General features: G+C 37.0%; 1 protein-coding gene across 8 annotated transcripts in view; it reads right to left on the reverse strand.

Annotated features, from left to right (window-relative positions):
• Window positions 1-21,893, reverse strand: part of RHOT1 (ras homolog family member T1) — a 56,347-nt gene extending 34,454 nt beyond the window's left edge. For 2 of the 8 annotated variants that reach the window (XM_087710314.1, XM_087710312.1), the window contains exons 1-9: window positions 21,653-21,892; window positions 14,357-14,415; window positions 12,931-13,012; window positions 11,404-11,447; window positions 9,221-9,274; window positions 6,842-6,894; window positions 5,747-5,855; window positions 3,777-3,878; window positions 23-121 (exon numbers count right to left, since the gene is read on the reverse strand). In XM_087710314.1, the coding sequence (XP_087566440.1) occupies window positions 23-121; window positions 3,777-3,878; window positions 5,747-5,855; window positions 6,842-6,894; window positions 9,221-9,274; window positions 11,404-11,447; window positions 12,931-13,012; window positions 14,357-14,415; window positions 21,653-21,689 (639 nt within the window). In that variant the 5' untranslated portion in view covers window positions 21,690-21,892. Of the gene's footprint in view, window positions 1-22; window positions 122-3,776; window positions 3,879-5,746; window positions 5,856-6,841; window positions 6,895-9,220; window positions 9,275-11,403; window positions 11,448-12,930; window positions 13,013-14,356; window positions 14,416-21,476; window positions 21,527-21,652 lie in introns of those variants that run through there. The other 6 variants (XM_087710311.1, XM_087710315.1, XM_087710317.1 and 3 more) reach the window with 6 other exon arrangements.
• Between the last annotated feature and the right edge of the window lie 1,016 nt (window positions 21,894-22,909).

Genomic DNA, 22,909 nt, shown 5'->3' on the forward strand with positions numbered 1-22,909 from the left:
ACAACAGAAAATGAAGAAATACCTGAAAGAAGTTGAGTTCTGCATCATTCAGGGTGCCATCATTATCTTGATCAGAAATTCGAAAGATCCGAGTTAAGGCTTTTATGCAGGCAGGTTTCATCTACAGATTTAGGTGAACCAAGGAATGGGGATTACTGCATTTTATTTCCCTGCCATATTTTGATGCAATCTAAAAACTTTACTGTTTTCACAAGACACAATCAACCAAAAAATAATAATCTGAATCAATATTCTCACACATGCTACCTTCCTATCTCTTCCAAAACACCCATTGACATTTTTGTTTACATGTTGTAGGTCAGTCCTCCTAAATCTGTTTATTTTTCCAAATTATTTTGACAAATGATTCCCACAATTGCAGACAGATCTGCTGAGCATCATGTGGTAAAAACAATATTACGTAATCTACTGACAAGTTTTAAGGGGGGGGGGAGTATAAAGCAAACCTGATTTGAGTCTTAATCTTTCCTCCTAGAAGTCTGTATACTGATTATGGCTGGGACAATGAAACCTACGATTGAAATAAATAGCTAGGCTATCTTAGGGGCCAATCTGGCATTCGATTTGATAGAGATATCCAAGCATATATAGAGGATCTTATAATCCAATCTGGGGTCATGCATGGTAATAACTTTGCTGAATGGATCACTTATGGGTTCAATCTGCTAATGTACAATCTGCTAATGTATTGTGACCTTGCTAACAAGGTCACAATACAGACAAACACAGAAAAAGTCAGGTTACTGGTATTCCAAAGTATTGGGTGGCTGACAAAGTCCCAATCCAGATTCACAAAAAGTTGTGTAAGTGAAAAAAAGGGAAATATGCATGCACAATAAAATAAGTTTCAATAAGAGTAACAGCTCAGTTTTCACAAAATTCCTTGTTTGTAATATTTAAAACTGTACAAGGTTTTGGATTTCAACTCTAAAATGGGTCCTCTCCTCTGCATTGTCCCTGTAATATTTTACCTATCCTGAAATAAAATTCAAAAGTGACATTTTGTAGGTTACATTTGGTTTAAGGTGGTTTTTATTGGTTTTCTGTTTGGAGTTTTTTCCAAACTGGCCTCATAATGTCACTCATAATTTAGCATGCAGGAATAAGATACATGAATTCAGCCTGTTTTGCAAATCACATTTCTTAGCTAATTATGAGAACTACATTTCATCCATCAAGTCTTTAAAGCATGAGAATAAATATTAATTCATCCCTCAGTCTGCAAACTCAAAGTATCACAACACAAGAGGTAACCATTATATGAGAGATCTATTAAGCATTAGGTTCCAAATTAGTCAATTGATTTCATTTAAGATTATTCTTAATTCACAGTCAACAGAAACAGAAAAGAATTCATTAAGCCATCAAATTACACAGGAACACTGTGGGCCAGAGTGTCAGATTAATACCATATTTTTCGGAGTATAAGACGCACCTTTTTTCCTCCAAAAAGAGGCTGGAAATCTGGGTGTGCCTTATACATCGAATACAGAATTTTTTGCCTCCCAAAGCCCTGCCCCTTCACCAAAATGGCCGTGCATACCCTTATGGAGGCTTTCAGAGAGCTCCTAGGGCTGGGGAGGGCAGAAATGAGCAAAAAATGGACCCGTTTTCACTTTTTGCTCGTTTTTGGCCCCCCACCCCTCCAGGAGCACTTTGCAACCCCCCCCTCCAAGACTATTCAAAATATGAATCTGAGTAGTTTAATAGGTACCACTTCGGTGAGAAGGTAAAGCACTTCGTGATGTCATGCTGGCCACATGACTGCAGAAATGTCTTCAGACAGCACTGGCTCAATGGCCTTGAAATGGAAATAAACACTATTCTAGTTGGCAATGACTAGTGGAGGAAAATCCACAGGGACTGTTTACCACCACCACCCTTTTTTTTAAATCAACACCAGAGGATGAAAGCTACTCTTAGCCATTTTTGTTACAGCAGATCTGAATCCTCGAGCATTCCCAAATCATAATATAATTCCTTCTACATGCCTTTTGAAGTCAAACATTTAAATCCAAATGAAACTCAGACATAAACGCACTGAACCTCCCGAATTAAACATGTATGTTAGCCCACATTTAGTTCTTCATTGTTCCCAAATATTAATTTCAGTGAACAGAATTGGGTATTAGCATCCAAATAATAAAGCCAATATAAAAAGGAACCTTCAGGTAACATCTGAGTAAACATTAGACCACTAAAGCTGCAAAAAAAGTTTAAAAAACAACAACAACCCTCATCAACAGGGCATATGATCATGATAAACTGCTATATGTCAAACACAGCAGCAATAATTCCAGTCAAAGACAAGACCAAAAATCTTGAAGAATGGAATCTGCATCAATTAGATCCAGAATCACCTGGAATTGATCACTCTGAAATTTTGATCTAAGACTGAGAATAATTGCAATGATTGTTATTGAAACGCGCAAGCATCATCAACTCTCACGGCAGGATCCTACTCACTACTTCTTTCTGATTACAGGTATCCTATCATCCCAAAGATGATTTGAGAACAGGCAAATGTCCAGTGAGCAAGCACTAGGCCTCACTCTTCCTAAATAGTCTGCCAATGTAATGTACTTAGGCTGCACAAGCTGAAAAGTATCTACAGTGTCAGAAGAAAAGTGGAGTTGTAGGAACGTTCATTATAATACTGTATCTATAATCAATGTGGAATCCAGGACACAATCAATTCTTTATATACAATTATTTGTAAAGTGATCGTGTTGGAATATTGGATGTTTTCCACTCCTCTGTTCACAAGGAGCCTGTATATCTTTGCCACTCAGAAAGGCAATGCATATTGCTACTGTGTGGTCACAATGCTAGCAAATCTTTTTGTAAAATAGAGCCTAAAACAATTTCTAACTCATGCTCAAGCTTGTCATAATTTTTTCTCTATTACAGTAAAAGCCATCAATCCTGTCACTTCATTATTCCTATTTTGTAGAAAATCAGGAAGGAAACAAGCTTTTATAAGTAGGAGAGACAGAAATCTTTGTCAAAGTGCTAAACTGTGATTCAATAAACCACAATTAGCTATGTATGTACATTGTGCTAAACCAGCACCAAATATATAATGGTTCGGTATGATCTTTTCTTTATTTTATAGAACAACCAGTGTTTTGACAGTATTGCTGTCAAAGATAAGAACCAAGAGAACTAGTCAAGAGCTATCAGGAAATCATGTATTCTACGTGATCTTTCATTTGTGAAGTGACAGGGATGCCCACTTAACATTAAACTCTATAAAGTGGAATTGATTTTTCAGAACAAACATAACTGATCAAGAGAATGACCTGTTAGGCAATCCTTAGGAACAGTAAAGAAGAGGTTTAACATCATAATGAAAGCTTGTAGAATATCAGTTTGTAATTTTCAATAATATTTTGGTCTGCTTGGGGAAGGAGACTACCAGAGAGTAGAAGAAATGATTAAAACTAGAAAGATAGGTGACACATCAATTCGGAACATTCTGACTTGGAGAAGACTGGAAGGGTGAAGATATTTCTATTTTCTTAAAATGTTATATCTCATTCCAGCCACTAAACCTCTCTACCTTAAACAGCATTCACGTTTTCACCTTGAATTTTTTTTCCTTCAAACAAATCTGCAAATAAAGCAGAAAATGGCAAAACACTGAGAACCATACGCTGAAAGATCACTTCCAAATATACTATGTCTCTTTTAGCTCTTTAAGACTGGGAGTTATTAACAGAGATGGATTTTATAGCAGAAAAGTATCAATATACCTCTTTTTCCTCTGGACAATAGAGGGGCCCTGTAGGGTGTAAAACTGCTTTCTGTGCATAATAAAACAATTCAGATATGTTCTTCAAATTCTTTGCTGAGCACTAGAAGAAAAAATAAAGAGGAGTTTTGAAATCTTTACCACAATATGGAAGAAAAAGGCTTAATATATAGCTATTGGATTGAAAGTCTCTTCATCCAAGCATTTGCATATTCTGCTTATGGAATAGTGTCATGATGGAAGAGATTCTTTTGAACAATATCACATCAAAAAATTTTATCTCATTTAGTGTTTAAAGTTTTAGTTTTGAAGCCTACTGTTATCTTGACCTCATTTTACCATATGCATCAGTTTTATTTTTATTTTTAGCTGCTTCAATTTTATTTTTAGATGCAAATCCTTGAAATTAATTAAAATGGAAAATGATTTCAGAATACCTGGGCAGTAAAAACAGTTACATTTCTATTTCCTTTAATTATATTTTAATCTAATTTGCAAATAAATACTCTTCCCCAAAGCAGCTTACGTTTAAAAAAAAAAGCCCTGCTGATTTACAATCTAGAAATACATTTTTTTAAAAAAAGGAATGGTCAATAAAAATGGCATTTGTATTCAGTTGTGAACAGATTTCTTTTTTTGCTGTTACTAGTAACACTCAATTCAACTCTTTTGTACAGAAAGCAGAATGTTGTTCTCCACAATTCAATACTCCATGAAAAAACTGCCAGTACTCATTCTGGGGAAAAAAAGCTTCCTGTATCTGCCCCTTTTTTTGATCAATACAGGTAGTCCTCGACTTACAATCACAATTGAGTCCAAAATTTCTGTTGTTAAGTGAGACATTTGTTAAATGAGTGTTGCCCCATTTTACAACCTTTCTCACCACGCTTGTAAAGTGAATCACTGCAGTTCATTAGTTAGTAATCTGGTTGTGAAGTGAATCGGGCTTCCCCATTGTCTTTGGTTGTCAGAAGGTTGCAAAGGGATCACATGACCTTGGGACACAGCAGCGGTAGTAAGTATGAACCAGTTGCCAAGCATCTGAATTTTGATCGCATGATGATCAGGATGTTGCAAAGGTCATAACAATGAAAAATGGTCATGTCACTTTTTTCAGTGCCGTTGTAAATTTGCACGGTCACTAAATGAATTGTTGAGGACTACCTGTAGCTGAAGCTAAGCTGTTCTCTTGGTATTTTCTGGGACAGAAGAGACACAACCTCCCAACAGCCCCTTATTCCCCCAGCCGGTACAGCAGGTGCTTCCCTCTACTACTGTTGTGGCCCACCGGAAGCCTGTGGAACTGGCAGCAGAGTCGGACAGTGAGGAGACTGGGGAGGAACCTGGGCCAGTCCTTGGGAAGGCTCAAACAAGGGCTCTGGGAGTTATGTGTTGCCTCCGGAGCCTCCAGAGTTGGAAATCAGTGAAGCAGAGGAACAGGGGGAGCCTGTTCCCAGTGCGTGCATGCGCAGAGCTGCCATAAGGCAAGAACAGTTAAGACAAAAGGGACGACTTGGGAGTAAGGCTTGGAGGTGATTGGCCCCTCCTATAAGACATAAAGGAGGGGCAAAGGCATGGCAGCCTTTGCAGGAAGCAACATTGTCGTTCTGGTGGGTTTAAATTCTAAAGCTCCTTTTTGACTCTTTGCTCCATGTGGCCTTGCAAGCTAATTGCCAGTTAGGTCTTTGGCAATGTTTCAAGGGAGATAATGGCGGGTGTTTATCAGCCTTATCCTGAAAGAATTTGGCAGACTTCTGGCAGACTCTACAAATTATTTGTGACTCATTAAGGGCTGTGAATGAACATAATTCACAGCTGCTGAAATAAAAAGAGGGTTTTGGGGACTAAGTGTGTGCTTTTTACTGTATCAGGAAGCCTAGGTCAGAACTGCAATCCTAGATTTATTTAAAATTAGAATTCTGATTTCCATGATGTAACTATGCATAACCACAAACATGTTTTTTTCAATACCTCTACACAAGTTTCAATCTCTGTATACTGGTTCATGATGGGAAGGATGGTTTCCATGCTACTGTACTCAACCAGGTCTGACTTGTTTCCAACCAATATAAGCGGAAGCCTGAAAAAAAAATAGAAGTTCTCACACTGAAAAATTAAAACAATATTAGATAGCTCATAAACACACAGCAAAAAAACCCTATTATTTGCTGTTCAAATTGGTATTCAAATTTTAGCCCCATAGTATACCGTAGTAAAGGAACATAATTTCTGAAGTGATAGGACCATCTCTCAAATCAACCACATGTAGTTTTATCCTTTTAATACTGTAAGCTGCCCAGAGTTACCCTGTGCTAGGATAGACGGCCAATAAATAAATAAATATGTGACATTGAAAATTCTGGTCTCTTTGGCCATAAAACACAATAGTTTTAACTAAATCGGTTATATGGCTGGTTTGAAGGCTATATATGATCTTTCACTACCACAGCAAGCAATACATTCCTATAAACAAACATGGCTAGGATAAAAATTATGTTAATTTAAGTTAATTATGCACAATACATTTGTTCATTAAAATATGAGTAGTTTTCCCTTATGTGAAAATCACAGTTCAATACAATAACGAATCCTGGTTTCCTTGGGCATGTCTAGGAATGTAAACATCTTATACTGTATAAAAGAATGCCAGCATTTCAGTTATGTTTCAAATGTAACTTTAATATCTAATACCGGTAGTTTACATTTATTTAAGTTTAGAATTATTACCTGGATTAGACCACATACATATATTCACTGAATTACCCAAATTCCCTTACTGTTTTCAAACCATGTGCAAACTATCGAACTATCACAGGTAGACAAATTTGAACTCCTGGGTGAAAAGCCAGATATAAATCTAACAAAATAAATGCAATTATTTTTTAAACATCAATTCCAGATAGCTAAGCAATTCCCAACAGTACAGTAAGAAGCAAGCTAATGAAAAGGTCAGGAAATAAACTGTGAGTTTATCAATAACCTTCCTCTAAAATGTAATTATAATTGGCGTTTCAATAATATTCTTTAATTTTTCACTATTGAACATTAAAAGATTTTAATGTGCACCTGCTATCTTTATCTGTTCTTTCATTGATGAGAGGGATCCACCGGCTTGTTACCTAAAGCAATAAATCAATATTCATTTTAAAAAGTAAGGCTCCATTATTCATTTCACTATATATTTCTATTTTGCTATTAGATTTCTGAATATTTAAAATACATTTGAAGAAGAATGCAAGTGCAAAGGGTAGGAACAAATAGGCAAGACAAGGTAATCCTTATGGCAGATATACAAAAATTAAGTTTGCTTTCCTTCACTGATAATTGTGAAATGATAAATTCCAGTGTCAAATTTAGGGGGTAAAAAATAGAACAAAAACTCCATTCAACATAATTGCATGCAAAAAATACATAATCTCCTATGTAGGAACTGCACATTTTCCTCAAAGATATCCAGCAGCGCCACAAACAATTTTCCTACCCTCTTACCCCAAAATGAATGCAACTTTCTAAATAATTGGATCTTTTTCAGATTCTAATATAATTACCTCATGCAATATTCACTAAATTCAAATTACTTTCACATTCCATGCCTAAATATTAATGTATCAACACTAATAATACTGTTAAGTTTTTCTAAATGAAATATCACAAGACTTCATCAGAAAAACTAAAATTACTGTGGAGCTCTTGGTGCTCTCTAAACTTGGTTGTTTGCTGCAGATGTTTTATTACCCAACTAGGTGACATCATCAGTGCCAGTGAGTGTGGGATTTGCTCCCTGCTTATGATATATACATTAGCTTGCTCGGACAGTGCTGGTGGGAATGTGGTTTTCTCCTTCGTAGTTCCTTGATTGTTTTCTGCTTGTTTCCCTGGTTTGCTTGGTGTTAAGCCAAATTCAAAAAAGCTAGGGAATTCAGACAATCAGCCATTAATAAACACATGGAAAGAAAATATATTTATACACCATTTAAAAGAGGCAACAAAAAGCTAAGGAGACAAATAGAAACAGGACATATTACTCTCCAACAGCCAATATCCAGATAAGCAGAGATTAATCAAGACACTCAAACTATCAAGCAAAAAACAATGTCTAATCAAGGAACTATGTCACCATCAACACTAGCAGGGCAAATTACTGTGTAAACAAGGGGAAAACCTCATACTGGCATTGATGATTGATGATGTTACCTAATAGAGTAATGAAATGCCTGGAAACAAATAACAAACTCAGAGACCATCAAGGACTCCACAATTTAATCATAAACTGCATATATTCTGTTCTACTCAAACTAAAAAATATATATTCCATAGCATTTAAAGTTTATTTGAATTCTTTTACAGATGAGGTCCCTAGTTTCCTCATCTGGATCATTCAATATGTTAAATTTAAAAACAGCAAAATATGCCCTTTCATTAGATAAGTGGTAGTCAACCTGGTCCCTACCGCCCACTAGTGGGCGTTCCAGTTTTCATGGTGGGCGGTAGGGGTTTGCTGTAACTCTTGCTTTATAAATTTTATAAAGTAAAGTTACTTCCCTACTTTATAAATCACCATTACTGTGGAACTGGTGGGCGTTTAGAAATGTTTACTACTAACAGATACACAAAAGTGGGTGGTAGGTATAAAAAGGTTGACTACCCTGCATTAGATGATTACAAGTGAAAGGGCCACACTTTGTCTATCAAGAAAACAAAGCAATTCTACCACACATTTTAGGACTAAAGAAGAAAAGATCCACTTGGATTGATAGAAAATTAAGAAAAGACAATTTCATCATCTTTCAAAATGGCGACCTTAACATATGAAAGCAAACATATTCAAGATCAAGAAGTACACTATATTGCCAAAAGTATTCGCTCATCCATCCAAATAATCAGAATCAGGTGTTCCAATCACTTCCATGGCCACAGGTGTATAAAATCAAGTACCTAGACACGCAGACTGTTTTTACAAACATTTGTGAAAGAATGGGTCGCTCTCAGGAACTCATGAATTCCAGCGTGGAACTGTGATAGGATGCCACCTGTGCAACAAATCCAGTCGTGAAATTTCCTCGCTCCTAAAAATTCCACAGTCAACTGTCAGCTGTATTATAAGAACGTGGAAGTGTTTGGGAACGACAGCAACTCAGCCACGAAGTGGTAGGCCAGGTAAACTCATCCAACATCAGTGTGTGACCTCACAAATGCGCTTCTGGAAGAATGGTCAAAAAGTCCCATAAACACACTCCTAAACCTTGTGGACAGCCTTCCCAGAAGAGTTGAAGCTGTTGTAGCTGCAAAGGGTGGACCGATATCATATTGAACCCTATGGATTAGGAATGGGATGTCACATACAGTAAGTTCATATGCAAGTAAAGGAAGGCGAGCGAATACTTTTGACAATATAGGGTATGTTATAATAATATATGGACAAATTAAAAAGTGCTTTCCTCATACCTTATCAATTGAATTCTTGTTGTTAACTGCATATACTATGCAAATTACATTTGCCTGGGACAAAGAAGAAGCAAATGGTTTATAACTGTAAGGTTTTTCTCAGCAAATATCTTAAAAGACATTATGAAAGACCACTTGATAGTTCCTTCTGATATTCAATAAATATGAGATATTAAAATTGTGAACTAGCAGTTTGCTTGTAGGTTTTGTACTGTGGGCATAAAGAATAAAAACACAAATATAGACCTATTTTTGAAACTTGAAACTTGAATGTAATTTGGTGAATCTTGTTTGGAGTTTGTTTGGTAAAGATTAGAAAAATCATAAATGGATTTGCGAAAATGTGGAATCATATGCTTCAAAGTGAACTATACTTACAAACAAATTCACTAACTTTCCCACCAAATTTATCAGTAAAAGTTTCAGCATCTGAAAAAAGCAGCCTATTATTTCAACAGAAACTTGTTCTGCTTGTGCAAAGGGCATTTCTTCTCCATCTTTTCCCTATCTTTTTTGTTGTTCCATGGGATGGGTGTTCTGAGGTTAGATTGAAAAATTTCAATCCATAAGAGGAAGTCTGCTCATTAGTCATCAAATCAAGACAAAGATCCATTAGTTTATTTTTAAAATCATCTTGTACGCCCATCCTAGTCCAAGAAAGGCTGCCTGGAATCACTCATGCCTTAGTCACTTCCCAATTGGATTACTGCAAATATATTCTACAATGATATCCTTGAAAAATGCCCAGAAGCTTCAACTGATCCATATGTTGCAGCATATCCAAATTCTGAATGCATTGGATGTGGTTTGTATTATTCCTGTGTTGCCCTGCTCTTGTGGGTGCTACACTGGCCCCCAGTACAATTCTGGATATAATTCAATGTGGTTATTGCCATCAAAGCCTTGCATGGCACAGGATTAAATGACTTGAACTTCAGTTTTCCCACCCGATCTGATAAAGTGGGCATGCTCCAGGTCCCACCTATTAAACATCATCTGATGGGACCTAGGAGACGGGCCCATTCTGTTGTAGTGCCTGTTATGCGTAATAATTTCCTTAAGATCGGAAATATCCCAAAATTCCAGGTGTCCTGGAAGGTCATGAAGACTTGGTCCTGGATGTTACCTCAGTCGCTGGGATGTTAGTGCCCATCGTTGATATATAGCTGCACTGTGAGTTTGTTCAGGTGCCTGCCTATGGTATTATAGTTATTTTTAACTTAGTTTGTATTTGAGTTTTGAGGTTCTAATGGCCATGTAAAAATTTCAAAATAAATGTATAGGAAATATTTTTGCTTAAGTCCGTCCCCCCCCATCATTCTGGCATGAAGGACTTTGAAAACCTGGGCCTGTTCCTGACAACCACACAGCTGCAAGGATATACTTTACTAAACATCCATTCCAGTTAAGACATTTCGACTGACAGTCTAATGGGAAGAACCGAAAGTGAGAATGTTTCATAGCCCAAGGATATATTCATCATGGTACAAGCTTTCCTCATTCCTACATCAGCACTCAGATAAATCATTTCTTTTAAATGATGATTTGCCAGGTGTTGAAAACCTGGCTCATTTAAAGCAACCAAATCACTTTGAAGATGCAACATAAATGTATTAAGCCTGCAAACAAACAAAAACCTGTGTACACTGGGCTTCCAGCAGAGTAGCTTTGGGCAAAAACAGAATTAGAGTTTCTATATCTTTGACCTACTATATTTCAAAGACAAGACAAAGAAAAAGGCAGACCCAGTGTACATTACAGCATATTACTGGAATGCTTTTGAAAATCCCATCGGGAAGGCCGTCTCCTTATTTAAGCTGTTTTACTAGGTAGCACATCAGCTATACCAAAATTGAGATAAGGTAAATATAAAACATTTGGCCTCTGGTTCCTGTCTGATTTTTCCCTTTCAGCACTCAAGAGTCAATCAATCCAGGTTGTTGTGAATATTTCACTATAAGGGTACTTTAAGTAGTTCACATACAAGGGTAAGTGAAGTGGGCTTTGGGTCGGTTTGGTAATGAACCCAGTTCATGTGTGTAAGGAAAGGGGATACTTTTCATTACACAATAATTTCATAATAATCAGAATGATTCTGACTTTTCTCATGGAAAGAAATTCAACAAGTTCCACAGAATAGGTAAATCACAATTATTTCAGGACAGAAGACACATTCCGCTCACCTGAGATATTTCACGATGGAGCTGTTCGTCGCTTTGCTCATATTCTGCATGGAATAGAATGTTACAATTATTATTCATCTAAATGATCAAAGAAAGGCCAGTAAGTATACTTAAATAGTAAGAGACAAAATGTTTTCCAGTCTTAATCAGACTATTAGTATAGCATTCCAAACTGCAAATATTGCAGTTTGGAATGCTATATACATAATTAACAACTGATTTTCAAGATGCTCCATTACACCTTGCCCTAAGCATTTGCACACAAGTTGGGATATAAAATAAATAAATTTCCACATACTATTCTAACTTTCTGTAACCAAGCACATTCCCAAGCCATCTGCTATTCTATTTGTACTTTCTATCAACCTATTAAAAGGACAACTAGAAAGTCCTTATCTTTGATTGATCTCATTTTTGACTACACAAACATTAGCATTCTAGAGCCAGAGAAAAGAAAGATCATTTAAGCATGCAGGTTCAATGTATTGGAAAAATAAAGTCCTACGTTATTCTTTTGATTGTGCAATGTAAGACAGTCTTTGATCAATTATTTGTTTTCCAGTCTCCCAAGTAAAGTTAGATAAAATGGGAAATAATAAAAAAGAATGGGGAATACAGTAAAAGCTTGAGGAGATAGTATTTGTTAAATGTGAATGACCATTATATTTCAATATGTATCACTTGCATAATGTGACGTAACATAACCAGCAAAATTATGTAATAAGGCAAGTTAGGTCTACCCTGAATTTAGATTTAGGAGATTTGTCCACTAAATGAGGTTAGACTGTCTGCTACATTGGGGTGAAGTTTGGATTAAAATGTTGCATGCTAAATGTAAAATCTGTTAAATCAAGCTCGGTAAACCCAAGGTTTTATAACAGTGTTGCAACAAAGAATTATCAGAGTGAAGATAACAAATGAACCTCTACCAATTTATTTTCTTGCCTCTAATCTTAAAAATTTGACAAATGGAAACTTTATATGTTTGCTACATCTTATAAATGAATTTAATGGGGGGGGGAATCAAGTCACTTCTAAGAAAGTGATGTTTGGTAAATAGTACTTTCCCCATTGACTTTTCCAGCTTCTTCCATTGACTTTGCTTGTCGGAAGTCAGCTGGGATGGTTACAAATGGTGATCACATGACCCCAGGACAATCCAATTGTTATAAACATATGGTAGTTGCCAAGTGCCGGAATTTGGATTACACGACCATGGGGATGCTGCAATGGCTGTGTGAAAACCAGTCATAAGTCACTTTTTTCAGTGGCATTGTAATTTCAAATGGCCATTAAACGAATGGTTACTAAGTCAAGGACAACCTGTATATTAGATGCATAAGCTGTAAAGACAGAGAAGCACTGTTAATTGGGTAGAAGAGAGGATTTTCAATACATTAATCTTAGAGCTCTATATGCTACTGTCCATATTTTTCCTTTATACACCTGATGAATTGTTCTTTGATACCTCCATTCCCAGAGCAGCCAAACCATAATGAATGTCTCTTTTTTAATTTATAAAATTACCTGAATAATCCACTATATGGGTTGGCACTCTTTCTGGAGTAACATCAGCCGGGATAGTGATTTCTTCAGCTCGGGGAGGAACCTTGATGTATGAAAAGCAGAAATCTTAGTTAAATGCTTTATATAAATTGCAAAGTTTGTAACCTCTAATAGGAGAAATTGAGCAATTATCTATGATACCTCCCCTTAAGCAGGAAACTTCAAATGCAGTTAAATAATACAATTTTTTTACTATTTGCAACCTTATTTGATTTCACCAGTCTCCATTAAGGAAATTCAACATTGTGCATTCCTTACCATAAAAAATCCAGTTTGTTCCAAAGTCTGACTGCTACATAATTTCTATTTCTAACAATTCCAAGTAGTTCTACTACACAACTTTCTAATCAATGAATCCCATGACTAATAAGGTTTGATATAAAACCATAGCAAACAGCTAGAACACTATATTCCTTATCATTGATTTTTCCACAGAACATAATGGATAACAATGGAACTCTCCATTCCATTCTCAGATGTTCAATGATTTTTACCAAGCCATTCATCACAGACTGTCATATACAGTCAGATTTTAGCCTAATGAAAATTATGGCAATAAAATCTTGCACGCTAATGATCAAAAATATATTATTATACTGTGTCAGTCATCGTATCAACTACGAATAGAAATGGTTAATGTGTTAAGTAACTTGTACATGTTAAACTTACAAATTTCTTTAACCTAATTTCCCACATTTTTCAAAGCTTATAAAGGAATCCCACTTTTGTGTATCTAGAAGAAAATAGCATAAAATACATACCGATACTTTTAGAAGCAAATACTTATATTATATTATCTAAGCTTATGCTTTAGGAGTTTTTTATTTCTATCAAGGGCTTTAAAAATATAGTGAAACATGAATAGATAGCAGTTAGACATATACCGCTTCATAGGGCTTTCAGCCCTCTCTAAGCAGTTTACAGAGTCAGCATATTGCCCCCAACAACAATCCGGGTCCTCATTTTATCCACCTCGGAAGGATGGAAGGCTGAGTCAACCCTGAGCTGGTGAGATTTGAACAGCCGAACTGCAGAACTGCAGTCAGCTGAAGTAGCCTGCAGTGCTACATTTAACCACTGCGCCAGAGGACACATATCTGTTTCTAATGAACATCTGGTATATTGACAAGTATGCAATTATTGCAATTTTATATAATTTACAATTATATAATATACAATTTATGTAACGATACCCTTTACAGATGATGGCAATGATGTACTCTAGCAAATGTAACTCACAGCAGAATGCTGTCCACTGTATGTATAATCTGTTACGTCAAATAAATAAATAAATAAATAAATAAATAAATAAATAAATAAATAAATAAATAAATAGAAATTTAATTTCACAAGGATTTTTTAAAAATCAAGTGTCATGAAAACTTACCTCTTCAGGAAATTCTTCACTGACAAGAGACATGATAAGTGATGTCTTCCCAACTCTGGCTGTGAAATTGAGAAGATGAACATTCCTGAAGGATTTCCATAGGTAATTCTTGGCAGGGGGGGGGGGAGGGATGGTGTCAAGAGTTACTACCAGCAATAGTACTGCTAACTAGCAATAAAACTGTAGACAAACCCTTATTTTTAAAAAATAGAGCCATGGTTCTTTGAAATGACAACTATAAAAGTACAATCAATATGGTGAGTTCTACAAAACTTTCTCATTTTTTAAAAAGAAAATCTTAATATAGGTCAGCTAATAAGGGGAAAAAATCCTTGCACGAATATACAGCAGTGGTCCCCAACCTTCGTGGTGGCAGGACCACGACTGGAGGGGAAGGGAGAGATGGTTTTGCATGCTATCTAGCTCCCACACATGCATAGATGAAGCTTCACTCGTTTGTGCAGCCTGGTTCCTAACAGGACATGGACTGGTACTGGTCCATGGACCCCTGGGGATCCTTGATATACAACTCCTTTCCAAACAAGATTAAAACTACAACATCCTCATAATAAAGAATTCTGGGGTTCAATTTAACAAACAAGACTTTGCCAAATTACTGCACTGATCAACGCTTTTGAAGACTACTGGATTACTATATACCAGGATAGCAATTGATGTGACTTTCTTTCTACAACACGCTTAACTAGGTCAGTTGTGGATTGGTTAGAATATCTGGGGAACATCATAACCAGACCAACTGATCTAGTCAACTTAAATTCCAGGTGGTCAAACATAGCCCAAATCATGCCTAGTGTGAGTCCAGTTAATTAAACCTAATCAGTTGTGATATAAGTACGGTACACACAATGAATAACATTAGTATTAGCTTGCTGTAGTAGCCCAACAATGCTTGCTGCTGGCAGTTCCATCAGGAAAAAGCCAGGAATCAGTTCAAAGCTCATGGAATTGATGGAAAAGGGATCACATGTCATTCCAAAATGGAAACTTTTGGCCCACTTTTTGTGATTATGCTCCACTTTCATTTTTAATAAAATCTGACTAGGTTAGTGACTGGATAGGCTATGTGTGTTGTGGAAACAGGGGTTAGAATTATACCAGTATTATTTTTGAATGAAAAGCAAATTGTATTTACTATAAATTAGTTTGAGAATAAATTAAGAAGTATCAGAAGAAACACCCCAAATAATGGCCCAGAATTCTCACTACAGGTAGTCCCTGATTTACAACCATCCGTTTAATGACTATTTGAAGTTACAACAGCACTGAAGAAAGTGACTTACCATTTTTCACACTTACGACCATTGCAGCATCCCCATAGTCACATGATCAAAATTCAGATGCTTGGCAACTGACTCATATTTATGATGGCCACAGTGTCCCGGGATCATGTGATCACCTTCCAACAAGCAAAATCAATGGGGAAACTAGATTCACTTAACAACTGTATTACTAACTTAGCAACTGCGGTGATTCATTTAACAAGTGTGTCAAGGAAAGTTGTAAAATGGGGCAAAACTCACTTAACAAATGTTTCGCTTAACAAGAGAAATTTTGAGCTCAACTGTGGTTGTAAGTCAAGGACTATCTGTATTTAACTATGAAACAACTGGTAGATATCATGTGATATTGTCATTTAAAGCAACAACTGTCATTTCAATGCAACAGAATGAGATAGATATTCTATGTCAATTAAGTAAGAAAGAATAGGAGAAAGCTAACTTCTTTCTGAGCCAAGAAAACTTTTGATGCTGCGGCTTTGGAAGATTTTTTTAAAAGCCTTTTAAAGTCTTTGTCTTACAGGAAGAACTGAATGAGCATAATGACTTCATGCAAAATGACTGTTGGCCTACTAGGATATTCAAATGACTCTATGAGTTTCCTAAAGTTAGGCCTTGTTGAATCTTGCAATCAGAAATAAAAGTGCTATTAATACTTTTAAAACTGGTACAGCACTGAATCTTTTTGCAGATGGTCAAATAGTTCCCTAGGAGATATGGAAACCTTTTTTTCATGTTTGATTTGTATATAACTGGCATAAAAAATTAATAACAATAATAATATCTTGACTGAGATTGGCAATGCAAGCTTACTTTTTACTATCCAAAATCATAACAGAACAGCAGCATGTCTTTTTGCCTGTGAAGACTGGGTTAGAATAATTTTCCTTTCTTTTTAAAAATTTCTTTTATTTTATTTTCATATATCAGCCTGGACAAAATCAACCAATAAAAACCCAGCAAGTAGACATGTCTATTTTAATGTATAGCTTAGTATTGACTTTGTGTGGCATAAGACTAAACATCATGGGAACTGCTTTGTGGAAAAGCAGAATTTTAGTTCCTATTTAACTGCACATATGTTAAGCCCATATGTGAAAATATTCCCAAATTTGAGGCAACTGCAGAAGGAGAGAGTATTCAATCTTTCATTAGCATTTGTTCTGCTATCACCAGGCACATTCTTCTCCTTTAAATTTACCCAATACATTTATATATAATCAACAAATATAAATGAGCACAAGCTTGTTATATTTTAAAAATTATGGATTTGTAAAGTTCAGTTGAGCATTTTCATCAAATGAAAATTATACAATTCCTTTAGAAATGTAAATTTACAGACACATTCACATATACATGGGTGCAACTACCACCACATATCAATCCAAAGGACTTCAATATCACCAAACAGTATTTTTCTATGGTAGTAATGCACTTGTTCAGATTCAATCCAAGTACTCAAAAAGATAAATTTATGTAGGGTGTGATTTAGCTTTCCACACTTCACAGATTTAATAAAGGTTATTAAAATTGTCCAAAGTCTCTGTTATGCAAAAGTTTACATTGAAATATTTTAGCTTTCCAAAAATGTTAAAGTGGCTGCAATATTGCTGAAATTGAAGCACAGTATTTCCAGAAAGTAGCTTATGGCCTAATTCTGTTTTCAAAAAACATGAGTTGCCCACACAAGTAAACTTCAAATACACCAAATGCGTCATAGCACACAACTAAAAATATAGTTTAACAATTGGTATATTTATAGTATCCTTTCATGCCCGAACCTTAAAACATTGACAATTACAGATAGTCCTCAAACTACAACCACAATTGAGCCCATTTCTGTTGTTAAGTGAGATATTTGTTAAGTAAGTTTTGACCCATTTTACGGCTTTTCTTGCCACACTTGTTAAGTGACTCACTGCAGTTGATAAATTAGAAACATGGTTGTTAAGTATATCTATCTGGCTTCCCCGTTGATTTTGCTTGTCAAAAGGTTGCAAAAGTTGATCACATGACCTTGGGACACAACAACAATCATAAACATGAGTCAGTTGCCAAGTGTCTGAGTTTTGATCACGTGACCATGGGGATGCTGCAACAGTCATAAGTGTGAAAAATGATCACAAGTCACTTTTTTCGGTGCTGTTGTAATGCTGAATGGTCACTAAATGAACTGCTGTAAGTCGAGGATATTGTACCATGTATATTTGCAGACTACCCTCTGTATCTCTCAATGTGTGATCCTTCACTGCTATGTTTCAATTTTATACTAAACCTACGCAATATGGCAGAGAATACACATTCTCTATTTAAATTAGCGATGTACAAAGTATTTCAAATAAAAAAGATCCTCTATATACATTCCAATACAGTTCTGATCATTCTGGAAACATTCCAAACTAATTTCAGCTCAAAATATTTCCAGAATTGTCAGTCTTCTAAATAAAAAACTGATCTTGATATGATATAGGACTTATGGAGAGAGGAAATATGTACTACATATTATGGGAATTATTAAAAAAACATATCAACATTTATACCTGTCAATTGCAGTGATGCAAACTCGTTTTTCTAGAATCGAATTATGCTACGGAAAGTTATGAAACCAATTTGGCTCTAAGAGGAGACAGCTCTATAATAATGTCAGCATGCCAGTTTAAAAAAAAAATATTTTCAGACTATACGTTAAAAATTAAATAATACATTCTAAAAATAAATATGTATAATCCTAATCCTTTCAAAGAATGCCTTAGTTTCCCCATGCCCCCTGGCAAACAACATTTCCCTAAATAAGGATTCTATTTTCTAAATTTAGGCTCCCAATTTCAACAGTCACTAGACAAATCAAAGCACAGCTAAAGGACAGCTTGAAGATTTTGGTCTCAGACCAATCTTCTGAGCAGCAACAGTCTTGTCACATGTATGAACCACATGTACTAACATGAAGCATTTCTGACAGTACCGTTCCCAGCAGCTAAAACTCCCTCTGAGAGCGCCTGTTTGGTGTTGTGGTTAAATCACTGGGACAGCAGAACCCAGGAGAACATGAATTCTAGTCCCGATTTAGATATAAAATCAGCTGAGTGGTCTTGGGCTGGTCATTCTATTTCAACTCTAGAAAGAAGGCAATAGCAAACCACTTCTGCTCTCTTGCCAAGAAAACTATAGGAGTCTGTCCAGTCAGTCACCAGGAGTCAACACTGACTCTAAGGCAAACACATACAAACAAAACACCCACCCACAGAGTCCTCGAGAATTAGACTTGCAGCCTACATTCAGGAGGTTTTAAATTCAGCTTCTTCATGCTTAGTCAGATAGCAACATAGTCTATTGTCTAAGACAATAGAATTGTAGGAGAAGATATTTTGATTTGATTTGAGGGCAACACACTTTGTCTCAAATTGTACTTTGTCAACAGGCTGCCCATGACCAGCTTTTCTGATTTTAAAAGTTGTCTGCAATCTGCGTAAAACGAATAGTCAAAAAAGTTCAAAATGCCACCCTATCTATGGTTTTTACGATGCAAATCTCATCGTGCTTGCTTTTAGGAAACATTTTTCAAGGTCACACAACTAACAAAACAAGTCAGGAGGCAGGATAATAATCTCTTTAAACAAATCATTATTTATTTAAGTCTTCCAAGAAGATAAAACACACTCTCCATGGCTGAATTCTCACAGATTATTTTTAACACCATTGACCTGGAAATTCAAACTAAATATAAATGAACTAATAGCTAAATATGTGCACATTCTCAGTGCAAGACTATGTCACCCTGCATACCCAAATAAATGACCTAATGCCCTCTGGAGGTTTGGGACTTTATCTCCCATCAGTCTCGTTATAGTGGCTAGCAGCAAAAAAATATAATTGTACAAGATCAAAATCTCTGGAAGCATCAGGTTGCTATGCTGAGAAGAAAACATTGGTTTGGAAAACAGGAACTCCTGATTTATAAATATTTCACAGTATCTGGCAGGTACATATGCAACAGTCTTCAAGTAATTTAAAAGAAAAAATGATGGGGTCAAAAGAGAAAACAAGCACAACAGAATTCTTATTCCCAATTCCCTCCCAAAATCTCATGAAGAGCTTTAAGGAAAAGTCCAAACTCTCAATTCTTGAACTACGGTATTCTAAATAAAGCAAATCAACCAAAACCATTTTAATTAATTAATCCCTCATTCAAATTTCAACAATAATTCATAATTGCTAGACCCATAAGACATCAGAGTCATTAACATTCAGAGCAATCTTGGTAACTTTACACAATATTACGATAGCAGCCAGTCATCAATTTTCTGACATTATTCACACATCATTCTTCGTTAACATACAACCCAAAAAAGCACATTTAATGACAAACTCATCAGAAAATAAATCTTCCCCAACTTGTTACGCAAATTAGGTTGCTGCTCATTGTATAATGAATATGCATTCACAAACACTTCAACCTTTAAGTAGCCTACCACATATTTAAATTACGGACCTATTAGTCTGTATTCCATATACCATACAGAACACTTAATAGCCAAGCATAACGTGAATGCCAGAAGACAGATTATCAAAGACATGGAACAGTTAAGTAAATAGCTAGATCTGAGTTAATTGTAGCCATGTGAATGCCAGATATTTTGGTCTATAACTTCCATCAGCACCAAACAGAATGACCACTAGTCAGGGATTAAACAATTTATAAATCAAGAGATCTGGAATCTAATATATTTCTGAGGTGCTCTGTCAGTTTGTATTACTTACATAGGAGCATACTTTCAGCAAATATATTCAGTGGAAAACTATGTACAATCATTTTGCTGTAAAATACATTATTAGGACATCTGCTGAGGGAACATACAGTACTTTGGACATATTTGTCCAAAATCCTGTATTGGATTCCATATTTAGAGATGAGTCAAAAAGCCTTAGGCCCAAATCGCCAATAATGTTTAAATAATCAATGAAAGCCTAGCAAGAGCATGTATCTTACAATAAGCAGCTGATTTGGGGCAGGGGGGGGGGTTAGGGGAGCAAAGGAAACTTGGTGACTTTTATTTTGAGACAGGACAGCTGGTGCCCTTGTGACAGCAACTTGCTACTGTATAAAAAAAAACTTTGATCCAAAATATAAAAGCAGAAGATGAGATGGCCCTGACAAAAGACGAAAAGGAAGGAAAAACATCTTTTTCCCAGGTGAAAAGATTAAATTAACTTGCACCTTTCTATATCTTCATCTGTCTTCCATCAAATGGCAAGCCCAACACTTAAAATAAACCTAACCCCATATGAAACCAGTCTCCGGGTGCCCATCAAAATAGAGTTTGGAGATTACCTAGCTTATTGCCCTCCTCAGCAGGTGTCCTAATAGTGTATTTTGGAGCAAACTTCATCATTATACCCAAAGAGTTCCGTTTTCCACCCAGATAAAAAAAAATTACATTTGCGGAATATTATACCTTTATCCCTTCAGTTCCGCTCTGCCTTTTCCTCTGCCCCTTTCTACAACCCCTTGTCAAATTTCGGCATCTCCTAAAACTAGTCCCCCTCTTCTTCAGCCTGTTTCTCCCCACCCCCTCCCCGCCCCAAGGTCCTATAAAATCCCATTACTGCACCCTTAATCCCGTTTTGTTCTTGCTTTTTAATACCCTGCCCGGCTGTCCTTTCCTTCTCCTACTTTCGCTTAAATCCCCCGCACCTACTTCTCCGCCCCCCAACACTTTCTCCTTCTCTCCGGCCACCTTTCGGCCAGGTCCACCCAACCACCACCCCACACACACCTCCGTTCCAATAAAAAGGAAGACGTTAAAACACGTGCCATCTCTTACCTTCGCAAACATCGGCTCTCCCTGTCCTCCCCAGCCAGCCAACTCCCCCCCCCCGCCCTCAACGTGGTTCATTCAGCGCGGCGAGCCGGCTTCCCATCCCTCCGGCCCAGTTCCCTTGCTTCCCCCTCTCCTTCAATGCTGACCTTCCCAGCCGCTCCCTCCTTTCCCTCACTCACGTTCTCCCACCAGCAGGATCCTCACGTCCTTCTTCATCGTGCTCTGTCTCCGCCTTTCTGGGTCCAGCGATCCGGCTCACATCAGGGCTTCGGCCCAAGGCGTGGGGGGAAGGGAGGGAGGGAGAGGAGGTGGGGGGGAAGAGCCACGGCCTACTACGCTCGACCCGCTCGCGCCGTCCCGCCTCCCAACAGCCGGCGCGCGCGCGCTTGCTTTTGCTCCACCGCGCGGCCACCCCTCCCTCGCGCCCGTTCTCGCAACCTTTCCCTTCGGGGAGATCATAGACGGGAGGCTAGGAAGGACGGGCGCCTTTTGAACTTCCGGAGCTAAGTTCACAGCCCTTCAATGGCAGGAAAAGTTCTCTCTCTCTTTCTTTCTTTCTCTCTCTCTCTCTCTCTCCCTTCCAGGTTGCTCTGTGAGGGCTCGGTAGGAGCCCACCGGCGTTTCCTGCTCATACGAATCGGAAAGGCAGTCCGATGGGAGGGAGCAAACCGGAAGTGTATAACCCATGCGTATTCTAGAGTTTAATTTAAAAAAAAAACAGGCGTTCAAGAGAAAAGAAGTGCCTTGGGTTGTTTTTTCCCCCTGCTGTAATTTAATTTAATTTAATTCGGAAAATAATAACGAAAGTAACATGCAAGTATTTAGGGCTATGATGTACACCCGCATTCAATTGATTGGGAGAAATGGGTTGCTTGGAGAGATGGCGATACGATAGATTTATCGTTGATATCGCTTGAAAATCATAGAATAACAGAGCTGGAAGGGTCCTCGGTGGTCATCTAGTCCAACTCCCTGCTCAAGGAAGAACAGAGTTGAATTTGTTGCCTGGTATAAGAGATGTGTGTTCAAAATTCGTTTTAGTTTCATCTGTTTTTGAAATGTCTATGCTGCCCTATAGAATCAAATTTTCTAAGAGGTACAACTATTGCTATTATTGTACAACATAAACCCCGTGGAAGAGCATCTCTGGCGTTTGTTAACTTGTCTGCCCTCCACTAGTGTTAAAATCTTGTGTCCAAAAAGTTTTTATCTACCACAGATGAAATTTTATTGGCTTGATATCTTTGTTGTGATTGTGGCATGGGTACATAAAAGTCAACTAGGTAACTGTCAATCATTGACTGAAAGTCCTAACGCCTTTGATGGAGGAAAACTAGCACAAGGCCATCAAAATAAGCAGACAAAAATACATTGGTGCATGGAACTCAGTGGTGCAAAAAAAAAAAATGAACAAGAACCTGGGTGCTATTTATTTT

This window comes from Thamnophis sirtalis, unplaced genomic scaffold (assembly GCF_051295495.1).
Source record: "Thamnophis sirtalis isolate CommonGarterSnake01/CBP01778 unplaced genomic scaffold, rThaSir2_p1.2 scaffold_3, whole genome shotgun sequence".
Lineage (NCBI taxonomy): Eukaryota > Metazoa > Chordata > Lepidosauria > Squamata > Natricidae > Thamnophis > Thamnophis sirtalis.